This window comes from Colletotrichum acutatum (assembly GCF_030867785.1).
Source record: "Colletotrichum acutatum strain CBS 112980 chromosome Unknown BDZ83scaffold_6, whole genome shotgun sequence".
Lineage (NCBI taxonomy): Eukaryota > Fungi > Ascomycota > Sordariomycetes > Glomerellales > Glomerellaceae > Colletotrichum > Colletotrichum acutatum.
Genome location: NW_026849000.1, coordinates 257,620 through 280,392, shown reverse-complemented (window position 1 = coordinate 280,392; position 22,773 = coordinate 257,620). Strand labels below are relative to the sequence as shown.

At 54.0% G+C, this 22,773-nt stretch overlaps 6 protein-coding genes across 6 annotated transcripts; 3 read left to right on the top strand and 3 right to left on the bottom strand.

The window, feature by feature from the left end:
* The first annotated feature begins 4,167 nt into the window (after window positions 1–4,167).
* BDZ83DRAFT_601412 (uncharacterized protein) lies at window positions 4,168–4,637 on the top strand. The gene has a single exon (XM_060507102.1). The coding sequence runs from the start codon at window positions 4,243–4,245 to the stop codon at window positions 4,501–4,503; it is 261 nt and encodes an 86-aa protein (XP_060370580.1). The 5' UTR covers window positions 4,168–4,242; the 3' UTR covers window positions 4,504–4,637.
* Window positions 4,638–10,823: 6,186 nt separating this feature from the next.
* On the bottom strand, window positions 10,824–13,714 carry BDZ83DRAFT_373708 (pre-mRNA-splicing factor ATP-dependent RNA helicase prp43). Its single transcript, XM_060502661.1, has 2 exons — window positions 13,241–13,714; window positions 10,824–13,178 (listed from the first exon to the last, which is right to left on the bottom strand). The coding sequence occupies exons 1-2, from the start codon at window positions 13,561–13,563 to the stop codon at window positions 11,132–11,134; spliced, it is 2,370 nt and encodes a 789-aa protein (XP_060370579.1). The 5' UTR covers window positions 13,564–13,714; the 3' UTR covers window positions 10,824–11,131.
* Window positions 13,715–14,120: 406 nt separating this feature from the next.
* BDZ83DRAFT_373685 (PRMT5 arginine-N-methyltransferase) lies at window positions 14,121–17,088 on the top strand. The gene is made up of 4 exons (XM_060502660.1): window positions 14,121–14,583; window positions 14,651–15,233; window positions 15,291–16,726; window positions 16,799–17,088. Exons 1-4 carry the CDS (start codon window positions 14,470–14,472, stop codon window positions 16,976–16,978), a joined length of 2,313 nt encoding a protein of 770 aa, XP_060370578.1. The 5' UTR covers window positions 14,121–14,469; the 3' UTR covers window positions 16,979–17,088.
* A 275-nt stretch (window positions 17,089–17,363) lies between these two features.
* BDZ83DRAFT_747304 (LSM domain-containing protein) lies at window positions 17,364–17,919 on the bottom strand (the record flags this gene model as incomplete). Its single annotated transcript, XM_060513413.1, has 4 exons — window positions 17,364–17,433; window positions 17,518–17,673; window positions 17,797–17,834; window positions 17,914–17,919. 4 exons carry the CDS (start codon window positions 17,917–17,919, stop codon window positions 17,364–17,366), a joined length of 270 nt encoding a protein of 89 aa, XP_060370577.1.
* Window positions 17,920–18,844: 925 nt separating this feature from the next.
* BDZ83DRAFT_601396 (lariat debranching enzyme domain-containing protein) lies at window positions 18,845–20,900 on the top strand. Its single transcript, XM_060507101.1, has 2 exons — window positions 18,845–18,995; window positions 19,057–20,900. Exons 1-2 carry the CDS (start codon window positions 18,864–18,866, stop codon window positions 20,746–20,748), a joined length of 1,824 nt encoding a protein of 607 aa, XP_060370576.1. The 5' UTR covers window positions 18,845–18,863; the 3' UTR covers window positions 20,749–20,900.
* Window positions 20,901–20,913: 13 nt separating this feature from the next.
* On the bottom strand, window positions 20,914–22,208 carry BDZ83DRAFT_601393 (Skp1 family protein). Its single transcript, XM_060507100.1, has 3 exons — window positions 21,847–22,208; window positions 21,427–21,566; window positions 20,914–21,339 (listed from the first exon to the last, which is right to left on the bottom strand). Exons 1-3 carry the CDS (start codon window positions 22,020–22,022, stop codon window positions 21,317–21,319), a joined length of 339 nt encoding a protein of 112 aa, XP_060370575.1. The 5' UTR covers window positions 22,023–22,208; the 3' UTR covers window positions 20,914–21,316.
* Window positions 22,209–22,773: the final 565 nt, after the last annotated feature.

The window sequence follows — 22,773 nt, the reverse complement described above, 5'->3', positions numbered from 1 at the left end:
AGCGAACGTAAGCAATCAGGATATTTGAGAACAAGTTATGGCCGATACAAGTTTCCTGGCCTCTGTTGCCTTAATAAATCAGCTCGCCTATAGAGTTGGCTTGTACAGCTCCGTGTTTCACCGACGGTAACCTCGATTATGTTTTCCGTAATTCGAATTGGCACGGGAACAAGATGAGGCCGACCAAACGACGTCTGTTCATGGCTAGGGGAGCTTACTGGATCATTCATCAGAGACGAGTCCCAATCAACATACCAGGTAGTCAGCTGCGCAAACCGGTTCGACAATCTCCATCGCGTATCTGTACCTGGGTTCAACACGATGATCCTCGTACGAGACGACCACGTCGCTACACATGGAACAGCGGATCCTCATGATAGTCTGGCGGGAAACAGTGGGACAGAGCCCGTTGAAGGTATGCGTGTGGATGTGAACTGCCTCGAAGGATACTTTGGGTATCTCTAGCAAGTCGGGTGGGACGACTCACCTCGGGTACTGCGCAAAGCATCATGAAGCCTGGACTCCGCTTTCAAATGTCCTCAAAAGCGTTTCCATGATAGACGCCCGGGTTCTTCTCGGTAACGTAGCCTCTGAACGGGAACTAAGTTCCGGGGAGTCTAAAGCCAGACCCGTCCTGAGTTGCTTTGAGCCGCCGTGGAAACTCATAGACGGCCCCTGAATTTACGATTCACCCGTTCCAGGTGTGCCGGACCAGCATTGACAGAGAGAAGAATGTCTGCCCAGCCCGCCATGGCGGATCGGCCGAGGCGTTTTTGTCTTTGAGCTACGGGGCGGATGGCCGGGACAGTTCGCGGGGCGCCTCGACAGCTCGTCATCTACTAAGAAGCTTTCGAGGAACCCTCCCAGGAAGTGCTGATAAGAACGACTACATGAGGAAAGCCGAAGCCATCGCGCAATTCCCATGACACATCTCGGGATAGAGCCTTGGTAGCTGGCAGCTTCCCCACACGGGCTATTGCTGTGTCACTGCCACACTGGCCACCGGAACTACCCATCGACGACGGAGGGAAGTATGAGCTATCACCAATGTCTTGGCTGGCCTGGGGACAGAATGGAACGCTCTGTCGTTGAATGGCACCTTGATCCGTTCGCTCGAAGCTGTGGCGGTCCCAATGTGCGCGTAGCTGCATCAAGCAAGCTATCCTAGCGGTGGCGCCAGAGCGGCATGGCGTAAGTCATTAACTTGACGGCAGGGTGACGCCCCCGCAAGATAAGAATGCAGTCTTTTCTGAGTTGGGAAAAGAAACTGTGATCTACGACACATAGCATCATGCAGATATGGTCTCGACACCTTGGCTAGCATGCCTATAGGCAGGCTCCTGCTCATTCCTCCTGATGAGGATGTAGGAGCAAGTAGGACTTGTCTGCTGGGACATCTGGCGAACAGGAGCATGGGGGAAACGGGCGCGATGACACTATTCCCATTCGGATTTCATTTATATCTCGGCGTTGATTCGTCGACAGCGCCTCAACCCCTCTTGTTGAACGTCGCCTGGATGCCGAGCTCTTTTGTTTTCGAGCAAGTGGGCAACGTGCGTGTTGTATGGTTTGGCCACATACTCCGGGGCTTCCTGCAGATTCTCAGGCTGACGCGGTAGACTCGAATACCTCAAAGTTGCCGACAAAAAAGAATTCGCGGATCGCCCCTGTACGAATGGGTCGCGAATGTCGGCAGACGCTCTGCTGAGCTCAAAATTCCCTAGCCAAGTGGTCATGAAGACGGGATGCAGACGGCTTTACCCGAAAGCGTGCCCGAAGGTTCGACAACGCTAGTCGGGATGTCACAATGACATCGCCTAGTGTTGTGGCTCTCTGAAAGTGATAAAGAGCGTTCCTGGCGTTTCAGTGGACAACTATCAGGGATAACTCAGCTTTGACTGGACTCCTCTCTCTGGCCCCGTTCAAGTTTCAACTCACGGGTCCCCGACTTCGGTGCTAGGTGCGTGTGGAAACCTGAGTGCTTGGGATACAGGAGCGTTGGGCGCAGTCGGACAGAGACGCGGGGCCGCCATCGAGACAACAGAAGAGAGCCGACTTGGCGTCTTCTGCCTTCTTTCCAGAATGTCCAGCTGACGTTACATGTGCAGTGAGCGGCGGCATATTAGTGCCCACGGCTCGGCGAATGGACAGAACGACACTGGGTTGGTATTATCCTTGGGACGAAGGTTGGGCTACCGGAGCACCGACTTCGTAATGTCCACAACCGGTAACATGCCCGTCGTCTCTTCTGGCCTCGCCAGCAATGGTCTCTGATTAACTTCTGGGTAAACTCGCCCACCCCTGAAAGCAGAAGCTCCATAATCTTCGGCAAGTAGGCGAAGACGAAGCAAACAGCAAACAATGGAGAGGTTCCCTTGCTGAACAGGGCGCCAAGCTCACCTGAAGAGTTGCCTTCGATGATACATCTGTGAAAGGTGAGCAGCCGGGTTCACGGGGCTTCAAGTTACCACCCGTGGCTCACCCGTGGCTACGACGGTTCCGTCTGCGGTTGAGGGCATGACCCAGGCAGGTCTAATGGCCAGTAGGTCGCTCTACAGTCCGTAGGAATCCGGGCGCGGAGACCCATGCATAGGTTGTAGTACCAGGAGGACCTACCTTGGTGCGGCCCAAGGCTCCCAGGAATCATCCAGCGCGCACGATGCGCAGGACTGGAAATGGTGTCAAGAAAGACTTTTCACGCCCCTTCCCTTGCCTTATCCCCGCCGACTAGAGAGGATCCGCTCAGTCTTTTCAACCTCTCAGAAAGTCGACGGAGTATACCCCGACCCTGGTGTTTACCGAATAGAATTTGAGTTGCAAAGAGGCAAGAGACAAGCAGGAGACAAGAGCCTAGCTTTAACTAGAGCGGCTTCGTTTCTGCAACCCGCGAAGTATGTCGAGGTGCCGAAGCGACTTGGCCTGACACACCTACGGATACCCATTGCAGAGGATCACCGGGGCTGTTGGGTCGTCCGCTCGCCTGTCTGACTTGCAGCGGAGGAGGAGCAGCGTCTCTACCTAGGAGAAGGGGTAGAAAGGCTGAAGGGGCAAGGAAGGACCCATTCGTCAACGACCCCGGGACCCGGGGCTATGTACTGCGTGCAGCCATGCTAAACGGGACCAGAGACTTCCTACTTTAGCGGCCGCTGCATCCTGGCCAAGATTTGGGACGACTAGGTTGGCGTTGGTATCTCGGATCCGGACGGACGACAGTGGGTTCCAAGAGACATGGAGACTCCGCCGACTCTATGTCGCAGTTGCCAGGAAAGGGACAGATTGAGTTGATCATTGACGTGGGCAACCAAGAGATCGAAGAGTTTTGACACTATGGAAATTCGGTGGGGGCTTTGGAGAAAACCGAATATTGCCCATGTCTCCAGTGCTGTCCAAGCGATAGTTTGGCGGCCTCTCTTCTTCAACAGCAGCAGGACTCGGAGCACAGTCTCAGTCTTTCCTCGCCTAGCTGAATGACACCTGCATACCCTCTCGATTCTGCTCGGTACCTTTACGGCGTGGATATCAGGTGTTTATGAGGCGCCGTGGCTGGCACTTACATGAACACTTGAGGAGGACCATCGAGATCCCCGCCCGCTGGCTTTTTTTTTCTGTCTTCTGCAGGTTTTACCCGGCAAAAGAGGGGAGAGGAGTTGAGAAGGATCTGCAACGCAACGAGGGAGCGAACGCGAAAAAGGGGACCTTGCATCTGCCCAGAATTTGATGGGTGCTTTTTTTGTGCGCTTCCGGCTTCCCTGGTGTTTCTCGCCTGAGTGAATTATGTTCCAACGTATTATGGCCCGCCTTAATTGTGGCTCGACAGCGTTGGCTTCTTCCTCTGCTGGCTGTCCTTGGTTTGTCATGGGACGCCGGCCGGCGGTTGAACGGTAGACGCGGTTCCCTCGCTCACTCCGCCGCGCCCACGTCAGACGGTCAGATGCGGGCCGTCTCCGGAGCGCCATCAGGCCAGCCTGGAATGATGTGTCGCCTACCTCGTCTGCGCTATCGAGATGAAACGGGTTGTTGAGATGCTCACCTGCGATCGAGCACGTGTCTGGGCTCGAGGAAAATGATACAACTAGAGGGTTTTTGGCGTGATATCCACAGTTGCGAAAAGCCTCGTTTCTTTTTTATTTCATGTTCTCCCACGAAAAGACCGAGACACAGAGTGATACCGTTTTGCGAGTCAGACTGCGAACCGGGGGCAGATGTTCTGCCTTGTTCCGACCCAAAAGACACCCATGGACCATGGACCTCAGGAGAGGATTGTGGATTTGTGCCAATTTCATCACAGGTTTCTCTTTGACATTCTGGTCACCGAGGCTTAGCCAGGTGCCCCCATCGCCATTGCATGCAGAGACAGTTGGTAACCCGTCTGTAGTACGGAGACACATGTTGGCTGCTGCATCCACACGCTTCTGTCACTGCCTGCCGCACGATCATGGCTGGGAACTGTCTTGCTGTATCAGTACGGATCCTGTCCCACATTCATTAGAGGTAACGACATGACGCTCTGATTCGCCGGGGCAAGGGGATTAGCCGGTCGGCACCCAATCACTCGGTGCCCCCAGACGGAGCGGTATGCTGCCGTGCGGCGTGCCACAAGGTTACACTCTGTCCCTGCGAGCGGGATTCAACGACGGCGACGGTAATAGTCTTTTTGCCATCGGGAGACAAGGACCTAGAGGGAAAGTGGACTTGAGTTGACGTAGGTAGGTCATAGCCTGCCGTTGCATGAGGTGAGGGACTGGATCTTCACTCACAGCAGCTGTCGGGTTTGACAAAACGGGCAACGAGAATAGCCCGGACGAGAGACGCCCGACCACCGGGCAGAAACTTCCTCGGATTCTCGAGACTGCCGTGGGTGGTTCCTCTAGTCCTGATACCAGGGGGCGTGTTCTTTGACCGCTCGAGATGAAGGACGCATGGTAACGAGTAACGACACGCGACGATGCTGTCTGATGGGCGTCCTCCTCAGCATCGGCATCGTTCCACATTGAATGTGGGCACCTTTTTTATTTTTATTTTTTTCATTTTTTATTGACGATGGTGTATCATGTATGTCCATGTGCGTACAGATACATCGGCCTCGACATACCGTTTAAGAGCTTTACGTAAGTCCTTGAAACGGAAGGTGATACGATTGCTAACGTTCTAGCCTTCTAGGACCTTGAGCTTCTTTCGACGAGTGAGCCTAGACTCTGCGGCGGTTGGCTTGATGGTTTCTTTTTTGGCCTTTTCCTGCATATTCGTTCGTGCAACCGCCACGCGATGCGTGCGATGCAGTTCTCAATCCGCCGAGTAATCTGGCGGGCCGTTTTGAAGATTGGTATCTAGGTATCGAGCAGCAGCAGCCAACGCCGAGTATAGCTGCATTAAGAGAGAAAACGCAGCCTGCGGCATTGGCAAATTGCTTGGATGCCGTCAAAAAAGCCCGCCGCCGCGGTGCCTCGGTGAGATTTGATGCGCTGTCGTCCAACTCGAGTTTAGACCAGACGATGTGGGAACGTGGATTCGTCGGTCATTTCAAGTGACAGCCACGCTGGGCGGGCCTCGGGTACATCACCAGCATTTCCATAATTTTCCTGTCTTGCTCGTTTCCGATTGCTTCCCTACGGAGTACCAGCTCCAACGTACCAAGTACACACCCCTCCCTCTCCTTACATGTACCCTCGAACCTCAACCCTCAGTCACTCAGTCCCTCATCTGCTCGTCTGGAGACTGGAACGACGGAGGTGGTCCGTTGAGATTCATTCCACTACGAAGAAGGGGTCCTCCCGATGTAGCCACTGACCAGGTAGATTTCTTGAACAGGGTTTTCGATGCAACTTGACCCTCTCTTTTTCCCATTACCTAGTACCTACCTACCTGTCTACCCGGCTAGATACCACGGTACGGGACGCATGTGTGGGCAAACAACCAAAATCTCATACTGCTTAGTCACGTCGCAGTTCGTCAAGGGGTTTTGTTTGGCGTACCAAGAACCGCGCAGAGTCTATCTGGTTCACCAAGCAGAGATGAGTGGTTTAACCAAGCGCATGGAACGTTTTCGTCATGAGCTGGTCCTCCCCCCGATGGATGCTTGTCTAACCGAGAGCCCCCCCCCCAAAGACTAAAAAGACTCAACCACAAGGTTCAACCGTTCGAGAGAGGGCAATGACTACAGGGCCGCAGGATGATTCCAGTCCACTCACTGTCCCCCGACTCCCCGTGTCACTCTCCTTGTCGTGCGCCGACATTCTCTGAATCGCGGGGGTTGGGGGATAATGATAGAGCCAGCCGATACAGCCAGCCACTTCGGCCCCCAAAACGTCTCTGGTTGATTCCAGAAGAAAGAGAATTCTCCCATGCATCAATGCGGACCATTATAGCGCCGCCGATGGATGGGAAAACGTGTGTATGTACACTACTTGACTACGTCTGTCGAGGCCCAGCTGGGGGTTTTGCTCACACCGATTCGATGCCGCTACTGCGGTGAAGAGATGTGCGCCCAGATCTAGGTGTGTAGCCATGCTCTCATCCGTCATCATGGCGCGATTTCTCCTGCGATGGCTGTGTGGTTGCAGGAAAAACAGAAGACAACCCTCTTTCAAAGTTTACACTACCACGACTACCTAGGGTCTTCTACGCCTTTTTTCTTCCATCCATCCATCCTCTTGCCCACCCCTGTTCCTTTTCGCCCTGCAACACGCTCGACCCGACCTAGTCTCCTGCCCTGCCAGCGCGTCATGCCTTTCTTTGATACCAGCCTGCCAGGGGACTCTTGCACCCTTAAGGGTCCAAAAAAAAAGTCCCTCGAAGGCACCTCCCTCCACACCGTTCCTGTGTAGCGAGACAACGTCTCTCTTTCTCAGTCTCTCTCTGTCTGCCACTGCCGCTACCACTACCGCTACTGCTGCTGCTGCTAAGCTGGTCTACCACCCTGGCGGTGGCAGTTCCGATGGTGTGGTCTAGACTCTTCTATTTCGCGCAGCAAGTGTGGCCACTACTGCGCGAAAGGGTGCCACCGCGGGATCCCGGAAGAAGGGGCCCTGCTAGGCTCTCTGTCTCTTCTGGAATGGATTTTTTTTTGTGTTTGGTAAGGTACTTGATGATGTGTATGGCGAAGCCAGACTGGATGAGAGGGTAGATGCAAGTTTGCATCATGATACATGATATGTGGCTTACGGGCCTTTTTCGCTGTTTTTTTTTCCCTCTTCACTCTCACGAGTCACACTCACACTCTGTTCGCTCAGATCATATGCCATGCGGGCCGCGGACCTGCTATAGCCCGCACATACATACTATAGATCAATAGTATGAAATCCTTCCTCGTCTGAAATGTCTCAGTTGCTTTCGAGGTCTCCCTCCGGCTCTAGTCATGTCATGCTAGACGAAAAAGCATCTTGTCTGGAAGGGGTCGCCGGCGTATACGAAAAGCGCCTGTGCTGCTCCTGTGCATGAATCTATTCTCCCCTTCCTCCGTTATTTCGCTCAATATTCTGATATACCGTCCCTCTTGGGGGTTTAAAAGGCAACTAAACACTCGCGGGACAAGTGGAAACGGCCGCCAGTCCTTACATTAGCCACCAAAAAGCGGCCATGAGGTCTTGTCTTATCCCCCACCGGAAGGCTAAAGCAAGCATACAAGTCAGTGTTTGTCGTTTCTCACTTGTCACTCAAATCATCATATCACACCACACTCTTCACCCCCTTCACCCTGGTCATGGCGCCGCCGCCAGCTATTCCTAATATCGCTCTTCTTGCGGGATGGGATGGGATGGAATGGGATGGACGGGACTGAGAGATAATTTGCCCTATTTTGCCCTGATTGAATAAACTGCCAGGGCAGAGGAAGAGTGCCGAAACCTCGTGTAGTCTAGTCTACCAGACTAAATAAGATAGCTTGCTGGATACCTAGGCAGCTGCATGCCCTGGGTTTTGACAACACGAGAGAGAGAGGCACTACCTATGTAAGGTAGTCTTACATCAGCATGTAGTAGATTGATACTATTACGCTATCGACGAGATGGGTCAAGTGCTTTCTCCCCTTGGCTTTGCTCTTTTCGCCGCCTCTTTTCGCCCGTGCTCTCACGCACCGTAAAACGTAAACTTTCGTTGAGTGTTTTCCTTAGGTCCTACCGCCGATGTGACCGATGTCGGTTTTGCTTACCTTAGCTTTGCCTCGCTTTTTTGGTGAACCCCCAGTTTGACTAAGAACCCTTGCTTGGCGTGCGTAGTGTTTTTTTTTTCTTTCCAAAGACTGAGGGGGATGATGAGCTCGACAGAGAGGCGCAGACGTAGGTATACGCACACACGCAACCTTTCCCTTTTTCCTTCACCGCGCTAGAATCCTGCAGAAGGGCGTTCTCTCCGAAAGTCCGAAAGAGTATTAAGCTCCAAGGCGGGCGTTGGAGGAGAGTTAAGCAACTTTAGTGTACCGGACAGAGAAGGATGGTGGTTTAGCTACTGCATAAAAAGGCTTTTGCCCGGCTGGCTAGCGGGTTAATTGGTGGTGTACTGTGTGTGTGTGTGTGCTCGGGAGTCGGGATAATGTTCCTTCAAAAGGTAAAGACTTGAACCGACCGCAGGCCACAGACTGCAAGAGAGTCACAGACTGCCTTTCTTTCTTTCTTTTTTCTTGCATGTGTGGTTGTGTGTAGTGTATGTGTGCGTGAGAGTGTGTGTGTGTGGTCACTGCGTGGTGGTTGCTGGCTGGATTGATTCCCGATACGTTTTGTTTTGTGCCTGTGTAACCTCTCCCGCGACTAGCGATCGGTGGGACCGTCGAGACCACGCGTGTGGCACGTGTGACGGGATCCGGGTCGGGGATCGCCTCGCATCGCCCGCGTACCGGATGCGACGCTCTCTTGGGGCAGGTTGTTTTGCTCACTGTGAGGTTTCGGCAGAAGGAGCAGAAGGAGTATGTTTACCCTGCCGAATACACTAGGACAGAACTTTAGGTACATCTGCAACTGCAAAATACACCGCTCATGTAATGCCTCTTCTTTCCCTTATTTTCATAATAATAAGCGCTACATCTACGACTAAGAAATTTTCTGTGCTAGCGTGTTTGTTTCGTTGTGTCGTATCGTCGTCTGTTCTCAACTCCTGATCGCAGATCGTAGACTATGGAATCATGAAATCATACGGATACCCTCTCACAACCACAGACGTTTCTGGGTACTTGTAGTTCTCGTGTTGGGGGGGCATAGCGTGTCCGATCGACGATGTGGCGTCCCCGTGTTCAGGGTTTTTTTCTCTTCCCATCCAAGGCCTCTAACTTCTAAGAGTAAAACTACACGAATAGTGAACTGCCGGTAGGTGATGGTCTAAAGGGTTTTTGTCTCTTGATTTTTTTCCTGGGACCCAAGGACCCCAAGCAGTGCCACGCACGACCACGGCAAAGCCAAGGACAGGACCCAGATCCGGAAGCGCCGCGCCGTTGTGTCCAGTTTGCGGGAGCTTGCGCCGACAAGGTTTGGCGCCGTCTGCGATCGTCTTACACGGCACGGCACACACGGACACACGCGCGCTGGCAAGCCTGGGCTCGATTTGACCCTGTCCCAAAGATACGGTCTGGCAGTGGTCGAGTGCTGCGTCGTCTGATCGGATAAAAGTCCGGGCGTTTTTTTTTTGTGCCAAATGACAAATCAAATCCGAACATGGAACTCAACTTGGGAAAATCCCGTCTTGATTTATGCTTGCGGTCCCGATGCGGTCCGGCTCACACGGTTGAGATCTCGTAGCAAACTTTCATTTTCGATGAAAAGTCAATGAAAGGGGAGGGCAAAAGAAAAGTGTGTTCGATGTATGATGTACCTATAAAAAAAAAAAACTTGGACCTTCCAATTGTCGGGCGATCGGGATGTTCTCTTTTTCCATGAAGCATCGCAATTTCCCTGCCGTTTGCAGTCTGGACCTGCTCTGACTCTCTTTCAACCACCACACCCTTGTTCATGCAATTATACCCAAAATGCTGTGAGAAATGATGCTGGCAATGCTGGATTCAGAACACACATGGAATCCACCCTTGATCACACTGCACATCTCACACACACACCCAATGCTGCTGCATTTCGCGAAAGTGGGCTCCTCCCATCCACCTCCCCTCCTTTTCGATAACCGGCTACATCCGTCATGTTCTGCATCTGCACCCATCTGCCGGGACTACATACAACCCATGGATAATTTTGGCTCGTAAAGATGGATGGGTTGCAAAGATCAGAAGGGGGAGGGAGGGGGGGAACCGAGAGGGGGGTGACATGAGGCGGGGACAGACGACAGAGAGACAGAACCAGAGAGTAAGATGCTACTGCTGCTGAGTGGAGGGAACAAGAAAATGTGGTCTTCTATTTGGGCACACACGGTCACTATGTGCCGTTGATGATGCTTCTCTCTTGTCATACCTGGGACGCCATACCTCCACGAATAAAAAAATAACAATAAAAATCCGGTCCCAATGAGCCCCTGCCAAGCCCGCCCACACCTCTCTCTTGATGTCGGATCGCCGGGCTGGAGAAGAGCGACTTGACCATGACATCTTCTACAAAGTGATTTGCCCACCGTGTGCCCTGGTCTCAGGCTGTGTAACAACAACAAGAAAAAATTGCTGTAGTTTGTAGTCGCAAAACGGGGGAGAATTTCTCCCCATCGCAACCGAAAAACTGAGCCCCCAAAGGGAGGCTTTCGAACAACACACGCACCCCCCTGGTCCGGTAGGCCGGTGCCCCCGCCGCGATGGAGGCGACCCTCGCCAAAAATTCACGATCGAACTGGGGGAAGGGGGGGGGGGCTTTCGGGCCTCCAAAATCCCAAAATCGGATCACTCTGAGTTTTTCTCTTCATTAGGCCCCCAGGGCCTTAGCGTAATCGCAACCTTGGCGAAAAAGGTAGGGGTGGGTAAGTGGGCGGTGGTGGGTGTAAGATTGTGAGAATTGAGCTCTTTGGGACTTGAGTTGCCGTTTCTGCGCTCGAATCGAGCCGAGTGCATTACCGCGCGCGCGCGCTGGCGCTGGCTGCTCACCGACCATTCTTCATGGCCTCCTTTCTGCGCTTCTTCTCCGAAGCCCGGATCAGCGCGGTCTTGACGATTCCGTCGTCGAACGTGTCAATATCGTAGTAGACGGGTGCGATTTCCTGGTAACATCCGTGTTAGTTATGGGGTTCTCCGACGCGATGGATAGGATGAGGCAAGTGCCGAAGAATGCAGGACAGCGGGGGCTGAAAGAAGCAAGAGATCGATCGTAGCAATCCACATGGGGGTAAGCGGCAAGAGAAGGGAAAAGGCAAGTGGTATTGTTCGAATGGTAAAAGGGGCAGGGGCATTGCTTACAAGTAGCCACTCTGGCCTGATTCCGGTGCATGTACGAATGTACTGCTTGGAGGTGAGGACAAATTCGTTGTAAAGGACCCATTCGTAGTCGGTCTTGAGGACCGTGGAGGGATGCATCATGACTGCCTGATCGTCCTTGATGGTACGGTAAACCTTGCCGGAGCTCTCCCTCATGGCAACCTGCATGAAGAAGCCCGAAAGGAGCGCACGCCTGATGTTGGTGTAGTAGTTCTTGTCCTCAAAGGGGGTCGACACGAGCTCGAGGTCAGACTTCTCCATGATGCGCTTCAACTGCGCACGAACGTTGTCGGCACTGCTGAGGTGACGGAAGGAGAGGAAGTGCTCGTGACACCACCTCTTGGGGTCCACGTCGGGCTGGTTTGCCGTGCCCTTGAAGGCGTGGTAGGCGTTGAGGAGCGTGAGATGATCACCCTCAGGGTGCGAGAATTGCGCCTTCATCTCGTCGGCACGCTTACGCTGAGCGGCGGGGCGGACCCAGATCTGAGGGATAGAGAGGAGAGAGACGATGGACAGAATCTCGTTGGAGCAGTAGAATTCGGGCGAGGAGATAAGCATGACTGCCAAAGCTGGGTCCAAGGGGAACTCGGAGGCGAGACTTCCGAGGGTGGTCAGCTCGCCATCGTCGTCAAGGCAGGCGAGGTAGTTCAGCTCCTCAAGGGCACGCATCATAGTCTCCGGCGCAGGAGGGTCCATGAGATCGAAGTGGACGAGATCCTGGACTCCAAGCTTCTTCAGTTCCAAGACCGTGTTGGCTAGGTTGGAACGCAGAATCTCGGGATGGGTCTGCTCGATCAGCTCCTTCTTGAAGGCTTGCTCAGTGTAAAGACGGAAGCACTTTCCGGGCTTTGTACGACCAGCACGACCGGCACGCTGCTGGGCGGAAGCCTTTGAGATAGGAGAAACCAAGAGAGACTCGACACGGATTCGCGGGTTGTAGATCTTTTGCTTGCTGAAGCCGGGATCAACGACATACACGATACCGTCAATGGTCAAAGACGTCTCAGCAATGTTGGTTGCCACAATGACCTTGCGTCCCGGCCGACCACCCTTTTTGTACGGTTGCGGAGCCTTGTCGAAAATCTTTTGCTGCTGGTGCGGTGGCAGAGTACCGTAGAGCGGGTAAACCACCAACGGACCCGCGTCGATTTCTCGTGTCATCTCATCGGCCTCAAGGTTGATCTTCCGGCAGGCATCCTCAATCTCCTCCTCACCGGTCAAGAACAGTAGAATATCGCCCTCCCCTTCGGAGGCATGGATCTGCAACACTGTTCGGATAGCAGCCTCAACATAATCCCTCTCGGGCTCGGGGGTGTAGAAGATCTCGACGGGATGCGTACGACCGGGAACGGCGAGAAGCGGCGCATCGTTGAAGTAGCGCTGGAACTTCTGCGCATCGAGGGTGGCGGACATGACTACGATCTTGAGGTCGGGGCGGCGGGCGGCGATCTGCTTGAGCAGGGCCATCAGGATATCGGTGGCGAGAGTACGTTCGTGGGCCTCGTCGAGAATGATACAGCTGTAACGCGACATCTCGTGGTCGTGGATGGCTTCTCGGAGAAGCATACCGTCGGTCATGTATTTGAGGATCGTGTTGGGGCTGGTTCTGTCCTCGAAACGAATGCTGTATCCGACCTCCTCGCCAAGATTAACGTCCATCTCATCGGCCACACGCTGTGCGACGGACATGGCGGCAACACGACGAGGCTGAGTGCAGGCAACCATCTTGCGGTTGAGCTGAGGGAGCTCGTCAAACACAACATATTGGGGGATCTGGGTCGTCTTTCCGGAACCGGTCTCACCGACGAAGACGAGAATTTGGGTAGAATGGTACTTCTCGAGGAACTCTTCTCTGTTGGCGAGATGGTTAGTAAGATGGGAAGTTTGTTAGAGAAAACTCCGAGATAGGCGTACCTCTGCTTCGTGACGGGAAGATCGCGACGCGCTTCCAGGATTTGGAAGTACTTTTGCGAGTGAGGCCGACCGGTAAAGGCGTTGTCGTCGAGGTCTTCGATCTTCTCGTGCTGCTTCGACGTTGTGGCGCGTTGCTTGAAACCGTAAAAGGGCGAGCTGGCATCAATGGTGCCCTCCTCGGACTTGACGCCGTTCTCCTCCTTCATATGCGCCAAGTAGGGGTTGTACTTGGACTCGTCCTCTTCCTCCTTCTTGACCTTCTTCCTGCTTCCTTCTCTGTCGGCGCTCAGGCGCTTCGATCCCTTATCCTCGAAGTCGGCCATTTTGGTCGCAAGTTGCCCGTATCGGTGCGGGAGGGTGGTGGACGGGAAAGGGGTTGAGAGAGATGTCTGGTTGAGGTTGCGGCCCGTGGATTCGACGTCGACGAGGACGAACTCGGGAGGCGATTCCAAGCGAGGCTCCCAGAAACTTTTTGTTGTCGCGGGAAAAATTTGGGTGGATTTGAGCACGGGCCAATAAGAAGGTGGGATGATAAGATAAGCTAAACTCATGCATGAGATGTACCGTATGAACAATCTCACACACTGCTCATGAGACAATGAAGTGTCTCTGAGCATGAGACCATCTGCCGCTATGAACATGATAATAATACTCATATTTTTGTTGAAACTAATTCAGATTCTTATAATACGTATCTTTTATTCCATATTTCTTACTTTGAGTAAGATAGTAGAAGGTTGATTGTCAGATGAGATGTCTTGTGAACTCATCGAATAGTCTAAGATGAGAGCTTGTAAAGTATACTTTCCTGACAGCGGGCACTGTCTCCTCTCACACTCTCTTCAGGGTCCAGAGTACAACCAATGGCACCGGGTCGCATCTCGCAAAATCTGGTGCTTTTTTAACCTCTTGGGGGGGTAACCAACAGCCTGACTTCTCAAATCACACAACATCAGGTTGCAACTGCTCTGAGTGCAACTTCTGTGGTCTCTCAGCCCATCGTTTTCCTGAGCACAAACAAACTACCAAGAATGATTTGCTGACCACAAATCGTCTCATTTCCCCTTGTCATATCCTCTTTTTACCGAAGCGCCAGGGTCCTGACCAGCTGGCAACCGCTTTTTGCACAACCACCGCGTGGGGTATTTGTGCGCTGAGCAATTACACCATTCACAAGTCCTCTTTAGGCAGCACAAGGTACTACAGCCTGAATAGTCTCAACATCCACCATGGACGGCAGCAACTTCAACCAGATCCGACCTGTTTTCAGCCTTGGTCAGCATGATTCTGAGAGGGATCAGCCTCTTGATGATCTTCAGTATGGCCAGATTCTGAACGCTGGTGTAAGTCCATTCCTGAGACCCCGATTTCTTTTATTTCCAAATGTCACTCACTAAGCTTTGACTCCAGGTCAACTTTGTGACGGCACCCATCACCAACAAGCACTTCCATGCACGGGTAAAGGACCTTGTTTCCCAGCATCTCGCCAAGGAAAAGAAGGGGCTCGCTTCACTGGCGGATGCTGTTGTGCCTCCTTTGACCCCCAAGGACACCTCCCTCTTCCCCAGCCATGCCGTCACCACTTACATTGCCTACGCCAGTCCCTGGATCGACTTGGCCTCGGTCGATCCTGCCGTTGCCAGTATTTCTCGACAGGTCCTGAACCTCGAGATCGCCTACGCCAACTTTTGTGGTGTCCGAAGCATCATCGTTCCCGGCCCCAGGAGAGACGCTTCCAAGAACGGCGGAAACCAGGGTCTATCTCAATATGCCAGAGCTGTACAGGAGGCCATGACCATTGCGTCGCGCCTCAACTTCATCATCCACATCCCCATGTACCGGGAGCCGGGCTTGGAGGAGAGCGTAGAGCTCCTGTCGGCTTTGTCAGAGGTGCCTCACCCCGAGAACAGCAAGGAGATCGACATCTACAGCGCATGGGACTCTTGGCACACTGTCCGCTCCGTCTGCGAATACAGCATGCGTCTGTATGTTGGTAAGACATCTTCTTCAGTCTGTTATCCCAGAAAGAGACGCTAACCAGCAGCAACAGCCATTCGCGTCCCCAGAGCCCTGCCTGAAAAGTCTCTCCAGGAGAAGTGGTTCGCCGAGCCCCTGCACTTCCTGTCCCTCAGCGGGAATGCATTCTCCAAGAACAAGACCGGACACCCTGCCCTCCCCAAGGCCCATCAGGACATGATCTTTAACTACATGCGCCTCAAGAACGCGCCCTGGCTGCTCCTCAGCGACGTCGGTCCGGATACCGCCTCGCTGACGGCTGAGGCACAGCTCCAGGCCGTCAGTCTTGGAAACCAGGTCCCTACCTCAGCAGACTTCCCTCCCCTGGGCGAAACTCCCACCCTCGCCACGGACTCCCTCAAGTCTTTCCGCACCTACGTGGTGTACCTCAAGTGGCTTGAGATGCAGCAGCGCCCGCTGTCGTACCTGGAGCAGACCACGCTCACCAGCTTCCAGGACTGGCTCCAGTCACCCCTGCAACCTTTGTCCGACAACCTGGAGTCGGCCACGTACGAGGTGTTTGAGGGTGACCCGGTCAAGTACAACCAGTACGAGGCTGCTTGCACAGAGGCCCTGGCTGAGTGGCACCAGCTGGGTAGAGCCACTTCTTCCAACAACGGCGCCGTCGTCATTGCCGTTGTCGGCTCTGGCCGCGGTCCTCTCGTGACGAGAGCCCTCAAGGCCAGCGAGGCGACCGGCGTCCCCGTCCAAGTCTGGGCCGTGGAGAAGAACCCCAATGCATACGTCTACCTCCTCAGACAGAACGAGATGATCTGGGGCGGCAAGGTTACCGTCGTCAAGACAGACATGCGCGCCTGGAAGGGTCCTCTCGTCTCGGGCACCCCCGAAAACAACCCGGTCTACGGCAAGGTGGACATCCTGGTCTCCGAGCTGCTCGGCTCCTTTGCAGACAACGAGCTCTCGCCAGAGTGCCTCGACGGCGTCCAGCACGTCCTGGCGCCCGGCGGCATCTCGATCCCCGAGTCTTACACGGCGCACATGAGCCCCATCGCGACGCCGCGCATCCACGCCGACCTCCTCACCAGGGTCCCCACGGAGCCCAACGCCTTCGATACACCCTGGGTGGTGCGCCTCTTCGCCCTCGACTTCGCCGCCATGCGAGTGCCGGGTCACCCGCGCTTCCAGCAGGCGTGGGAGTTCTCCCACCCGGTCTCCGAGGCCACGTTGAAGCAGATCGAGACGAGACGCGCCGGCGGCGTCATGGGCGGCGGAGGCGGCAGCATGGCGGGTGCCGTCGGTGCCAACGACCACAACTCGCGCTTCTGTCACCTCACCTTCGTCTGCCCCACGAGGGGTGTCATCCACGGTTTAGCCGGATACTTTGAGTCCGTCCTCTACGCGCCTCAGACCGGTGACAGAGAAAAGGTGGAAATCAGCACGCATCCCGAGCTGATTGACCGCAAGAGCAAAGACATGATCTCGTGGTTCCCCATCTTCTTTCCCATCAAGGTAAGCCAAAAATTAAAAAAAAGGCCCTAAATTCACTGGTATGAAATGGACAAATTTCACTGACATTCACAGCAACCGATCTACTACCCTGCCGACACTGAACTGGAGGTCACGATGTGGCGCCAGACAGATGATTCGCGGGTGTGGTACGAGTGGCTTATCGAGGCGTACACTTGGGTGAGCGAGACACAGCGCATCAAGGTAGCGTCATCGGATCTTTGCAGCAGTCGCAAGGTTGCTTGTCTTATGTAAGTATCTGCGAGGGGAAAAATAGTAGTACCATAAGGGGGAAGGGCACTGGAGGCGCCGACAACGGTGTGCGCCCCTTTTTTCTTCTTCTATAGTTGCTGCGAAAGGGGGAGGTAGATGGTTTCTTTCTTGCGCAGCGCGACCTGGCGGTGTTCAACCTGACGTTGGGGGAAAACTGCAAATTCCGTTCCGTCGCCAGCTTTTTCGGGGGTCCCTTTTTTGATGTTCTATTGCTCCGAGCTCATCGTGAAAATCGTTATCCCTTCCCGCCGCCCTGTCTCCTACTCGAAAACCAAAGTACGTGAGAGCGGTTTCCCGGTATCGATGTTTTTTTTTTCCGCTTCGTGGTCTTTCCGCTCGTTGTGGGGAGAATGGGGAATCTTCCCGCTCAACCTTCCATCTTTACGTCGCCGTTCTCGCCTTGTTTCGCGCCGCGGATCCAGAGGACGTTGTTGCATCTGTAGCGTGTTCAGTTAGCGATTATCGTAGGTGACAAGAGGGGGAGAGGGGGGTTCGTGTGTGTCGAACAAATGGCCGCGTACCGGATCAAAACCTGGCCCAAAGCTCCCGTCATCTTCTGGTCGATGTACTCCTCGGCGCCGCTGAGCTGGACGTTCATGTAGCTGTCGATGCTGACCAACTTTCCCTTGTACTCGGTCTCGCCCCACTTGAGTCTGATGACGACGTCCTGGTTGACACTGCGCAGAGGTGAATGTCAGCATACTAGAGAAGCTTTGTCTAAGGAGGGAAGGGGATGTGTGTGATCGTAGAGGGCGTTGGCGTTGGAGAGGCGCGTCTCGCGGACGCAGATGACGACGTACAGGTCTTGCAGCATAGGCCGCGGGTTAATGGGCACGAACTGCAAGGTAGAAAAGGCTTGTTAGCTTGTTGCATCCTAGAGAGATGTCGAAAATGAAGGGGGAACGGGGGTTGCATACGCTCATGGTGGGCGATTCGAGGGTGAGATGCAGCCCATGTAATGTGTAGATGGGGGGAAGTTTGCGCGGGAGTCGAGGCTGCGATGCGCGAGGCTCCTCCTCCTCTCAATTGGGGCCAATTTTTAGGCGGGCACAGTGCACCTGAGGTTGCTTCAGCGGTGTGAGGCTGTCGGAAAATCATCGGGTCCACTGTAAGGTACCGCCTGGCGATGCAACCCAATAAATCCGGGGGGATGGGAGCATTGGCCTCCCCTTTGTTTCTCTTGTCCCAAGCTGTTTATTTCGAGTCTCATAGCCTAACCTCTGGTCTTCATGGCCAATGTCAAATTCAACATGTTGGGTCATCTGAGATCGGTCCTTGGTCTCTTATATGCTCGAACAGATGTCGTGTGGATGCCTTCTGTTACAGACGTCTGAATCTGGATGTGTTTTTGTTGATTGTTGATAAAGAGAAATATTTAACCCGTAACCATGGCTGGGTCATGAACGACAGTTTGGACATTATGATAAACCGCGAGGTAAGTTGAGGCAACCACTTTGGACTAGGTTCGACAAGATGTGAATTATCAAGATGTATTTGAGGCGTGGGCAGTCGATGCTTTGAGTCAGTACGCGCTCACTAAGTAGTTCTATATGAAATATTATCGTTGGCGCTTCGAAGTTTCTTTTTTCTAAGCATAGCTAGATTGAACGATGTCGAGGACAGCGATCTAACCCGTGTTATGTGATCTGTCCTTCAATTGAGATGTACACAAAATACTAGCTGGATGAATTGAAATCGCGACGAAGGGTGAGAACTGAACGGTGTGAAAATGTTACTGAGTCGGACAGAAAATTTTCTTTTCGATTTAATGAGTGACTCTTAATTAGTTTGCCTTAGGAATTTGTCTGGTGAATGTTTTGAAGCTCATGAACTCCAATTCGGCATCATCCCGTGTCCTGATGCTGATATGAAAATTTCGCGGGTACAACCGAATCACTGTCAACCTCCGCCTTACAACAACCACCTCCCAGAGACCATCCAAAAGATGGCCACACAAACTTTTGAGACAAACGGCGTTCGGATCGCCGTTGAGGGATGCGTAAGCTTTCATCGAACACCATCTTACACGCAAATGTTCTTCTACTGACAAATCCCGACAGGGCCACGGCACCCTCAACGCCATCTACGCCGCCGTCGAGGCTTCCTGCACAGCCCGCGGCTGGGACGGCGTCGACCTCCTCATCATCGGCGGTGACTTCCAAGCCGCCCGCAACGCCGCCGACCTGACCGTCATGTCCGTCCCCGCAAAGTACCGCGAGCTCGGCGATTTCTGGGAGTACTACGCCGGCCGCCGCACCGCGCCGTACCTGACCGTCTTCGCGGGCGGCAACCACGAGGCCGCCAGCCACATGTGGGAGCTCTTCTACGGCGGATGGGCCGCGCCCAACATCTACTACCTCGGCGCCGCCAACGTCCTGCGCCTCGGCCCGCTTCGCATCGCGGGCATGAGCGGCATCTGGAAGGGCTTCGACTACCGCAAGGGCCACCACGAGAGGCTGCCCATGGGCCCGGACGAGATCAAGAGCTTCTACCACGTCAGGGAGGTGGATGTGAGGAAGCTGTTGCTGTTGAGGGAGCAGGTGGATGTCGGTATCAGCCACGACTGGCCAAGGGCTATTGAGAGGTGGGGTGATGAGAAGGCGCTGTGGAGGATGAAGCCGGATTTCGAGCGGGAGTCAATGGATGGAACACTAGGCAATGTCGCAGCGGAGTATGTTTGCGATCGACTCAGGCCGCCGTATTGGTTCTCTGCGCATTTGCACTGCAAGTTTGCGGCGTTGAAGATTTACAAGGATGAAGAGGTGACTACGAAGGAGGCAGCAGAGGGAGCCCCGGCGCCAGCTACTGCTCCGGCTGCGGCACACGAGTCGGTTCAAGCACCGGATAACCCTGACGAGATCGACCTGGACGGAGATGAAGAGATCACGGACGCATCCGCCGTTCCGGCTCCAGCACAAACGAATCCCAACGAAATCGATCTGGACGACGATGACGAAGACGAGCAACCTACCGCACCTACACAAACACAGCCCAGCAAAGAAGTACAAGAAGAAGCCCCCAACACTAAAACCTCCGTCCCCGAAGACATCCGCGCCCAACTCCCCGCCTCCTTCGCCAGACCCAAGCCCCAGCCCAAGAGAACACCAGGCCAGCCCGTCCCGCCAACCATCACAAACAAGCAGGTCAACTTCCTCGCCCTCGACAAGTGCCTCCCGCGCCGCCACTTCCTCCAGCTCCTCGAAGCGCGCCCTCACAACATCCTGCCCACCGACCAACCGGCCCCGACGCGGCCCTTCCGTCTGCAGTACGACCCAGAATGGCTCGCCATCACGCGCGTCTTCCACCCCACGCTCGTCATCGGCGACAAAGCCGTCCACCAGCCGAGCCCGGACCTGGGCGAGGAACACTACGCGCCGCTCATCGACGCCGAGCGCCGGTGGGTCGAGGAGAACATCGTTCAGAAGGACAAGCTTGATGTCCCGCTCAACTTTGAGATCACGGCCCCGCCGCATGTGGAGGGCGAGCCCGAGTCTGTGCCACAGCAGCCGTTTGAGTATACCAACCCGCAGACGTCGGCCTACTGCGCTCTCTTGGAGGTTGGGAATCTGTGGGATGCTAGCGAGGAGGAGAGGATGGAGAGGAAGGCGAGGGGTCCGCCGGCTGGGGAGTTCAGAGGACACCGTGGCGGCGGTGGTCGTGGCTTTCATCGAGGTGGTGGTGGTGGACGCGGTGTTGGACGTGGTGGTCGGGGCCGCGGTAGGGGTCGTGGCAGAGGCAGAGGTTGGAACTGAGTTTTGTTGAAAGTGGATGTAAACACTTCATGGCAAATTCCGTGGTCAAAATGATCACAATTGCGAGTTTTTGTCTAGAGCTGCCTAGAAGTTGCAAAATATCTCCAAGGACAATCCGAAACAAGGTTTCACATGATTTGAGTGGCACTCATCAAAGATCAATAAATCTGGTCTATTCAGCTACGACTGTGCATGTATGTGTTTGCTATGGTTGATCTGTATCCCAACAGAAAAAGCGTAGATCTCAATGGTAGAAAGTTGAGTCGAGCAGAGTGAGTGGAATATAGTTCTTCTTCCATCTTTAATAGACGTTCAGCCCACGGAAGAGTGAGGGGAGGAACGCATATGCTAAGATGGGGGTTGGTTTTTCACATTTGGGGTGACAGCGTGGGTCACAATCGAGAGAAAGATCATGGCAAAGAACAAAAAACATGCCTTTTTGGCATGGGATTTCGTCATAGTGTCGTAGCAATGGTATCGTGTTTGTTAGTACCACCCTGAACGCTCAACGCCCCAAACTCCGTCATGAACAATGAAGCCAAAATGCAAAATGGTCATCAAAAGTCATTCAGACAGTGCCGGTATTTTGCTCTGTGGAAAACGTGTCAGAACGGCTGGGTGGTTCCCGTGAGACAGATGCCGTCGCTCTGGGGTCAGAGGAGGTTGGGGATGTCTTACTGTCCAGGCCCAAGAAGTCGGCTGCGACCAGCAGTTCCAGGCACAGCTCGACAGGAATGTCCATGTCAGGAACGTCCTCCCGCTCACGGTAGCGGTACCAGTATTGGAAATACTCGCAGACTTTCTCAAGCACAACGCCACTACCGAGAGAAGACGGTCAGACGTTTCCAGAACTTTTTGGAAAAAAGAGAAACAAAAAGGAATGAAGATTAGCCTTGTGAGGTGGCTGGGAAACAGGTAGTGGGAAAAAAAAAGAAAGAATGTTGCTTGTTTCAGATCAAGTGTAGTTGGGCAATCAAGCAGACCAGCCGTTGGAGCGGTGGTCTGTCAGTGAAACTCATCGATAAAATCGGAGTTCATCATCGCAACAGCCGTAGAGAAAGAGAGGTGGCAGTGAGCGCTGGATTGTGCGGGGCTTACCTGATCTCTTCAAACACGCAGCGACCCAAAGCAGCCTCGCGGAAGTTGTTGCGTGTGTCCAACATGCCTTTGATGGCAGGGCTGATCATGGCGGCGTCCCGCAAGACGACAAACTCGTAGCCATCACTCGAGACCAGAGTCACGTACTTGCTGTCGGTTGTGCCGTTGGGATCCATGATTGCGGACGGGTGAGATATGCTGCGTGTTCGTCTTCTGAGGGCTGAGCAGATAGAGACACTCCAGGAAATTGGAATGATGGCTTCCGTGTGTAGGAGTACCCGTGTCTCTGATTGATTCGCAAGTCTCAGCGGTGATGCTCGTGGCGAAATATGAGCCTTCGATGAAGGACGACGACGCGTTCGTTGAAGACGGAAGCGAAAGACTGAAAAATTCACGTAGCGATTTTGAAGGAGGCGGTGGTGGGGTCAGAGCTTGGGCCACCTCGTCTCTCGTCCCGTAGTCCCGCCGGCGAAGGAAAGAGTACCGGAAAAACTCTGACGGGAGCTGTCCGCTTTCAGACTGCAGGGGGTTCCTTCCTTGGCCAGGCCACAGCCAGGGGTTCGATTGATCCGCCTTAGCGCGCCTTTATGAGATCCACCTTTGCGTTGTCGTTGTGGCTCCTCTGGCGCCTGCCGTCATCACCCCGGCAAGAAGTGGCTGGTTGCCCCGTCGACTTGTTTACAATTGCCCTCCTTGCTCCCGCTCCTTCTCCTCAAGAACACAGCACAACCCGCCCATCCACCTCGCACACAAACCCACCCCCATACAATACACCATCCCAAGCCAGACCAAGCACCTTTCCAACATTCCTCAACTTCAAAACGCCGCAACGTGCCAACGTCTCTTCCCCGTATTGCATGCCTCACACTTAACCATATCTCAACGGCATTCGACTGAACACGGCAAGTAGCTGAACACGAAGCGAGG

What these genes read in the sequence shown, in the direction of transcription:
- BDZ83DRAFT_601412 (XM_060507102.1), top strand. Translation starts at nt 4,243, where the DNA reads ATGGACCTCAGGAGAGGATTGTGGATTTGTGCCAATTTCATCACAGGT.
- BDZ83DRAFT_373708 (XM_060502661.1), bottom strand. Translation starts at nt 13,563, where the DNA reads ATGGCCGACTTCGAGGATAAGGGATCGAAGCGCCTGAGCGCCGACAGA. An exon ending in CTTCCCGTCACGAAGCAGAG is followed by an intron (nt 13,179 to 13,240) that starts GTACGCCTATCT and finishes TCTCGCCAACAG; the next exon opens with AGAAGAGTTCCTCGAGAAGT.
- BDZ83DRAFT_373685 (XM_060502660.1), top strand. Translation starts at nt 14,470, where the DNA reads ATGGACGGCAGCAACTTCAACCAGATCCGACCTGTTTTCAGCCTTGGT. An exon ending in GCCAGATTCTGAACGCTGGT is followed by an intron (nt 14,584 to 14,650) that starts GTAAGTCCATTC and finishes CTTTGACTCCAG; the next exon opens with GTCAACTTTGTGACGGCACC. An exon ending in CCATCTTCTTTCCCATCAAG is followed by an intron (nt 16,727 to 16,798) that starts GTAAGCCAAAAA and finishes TGACATTCACAG; the next exon opens with CAACCGATCTACTACCCTGC.
- BDZ83DRAFT_601396 (XM_060507101.1), top strand. Translation starts at nt 18,864, where the DNA reads ATGAAAATTTCGCGGGTACAACCGAATCACTGTCAACCTCCGCCTTAC. An exon ending in GGATCGCCGTTGAGGGATGC is followed by an intron (nt 18,996 to 19,056) that starts GTAAGCTTTCAT and finishes AAATCCCGACAG; the next exon opens with GGCCACGGCACCCTCAACGC.
- BDZ83DRAFT_601393 (XM_060507100.1), bottom strand. Translation starts at nt 22,022, where the DNA reads ATGGATCCCAACGGCACAACCGACAGCAAGTACGTGACTCTGGTCTCG. An exon ending in TGCGTGTTTGAAGAGATCAG is followed by an intron (nt 21,567 to 21,846) that starts GTAAGCCCCGCA and finishes TTCTCTCGGTAG; the next exon opens with TGGCGTTGTGCTTGAGAAAG. An exon ending in CGACTTCTTGGGCCTGGACA is followed by an intron (nt 21,340 to 21,426) that starts GTAAGACATCCC and finishes CGTTTTCCACAG; the next exon opens with AGCAAAATACCGGCACTGTC.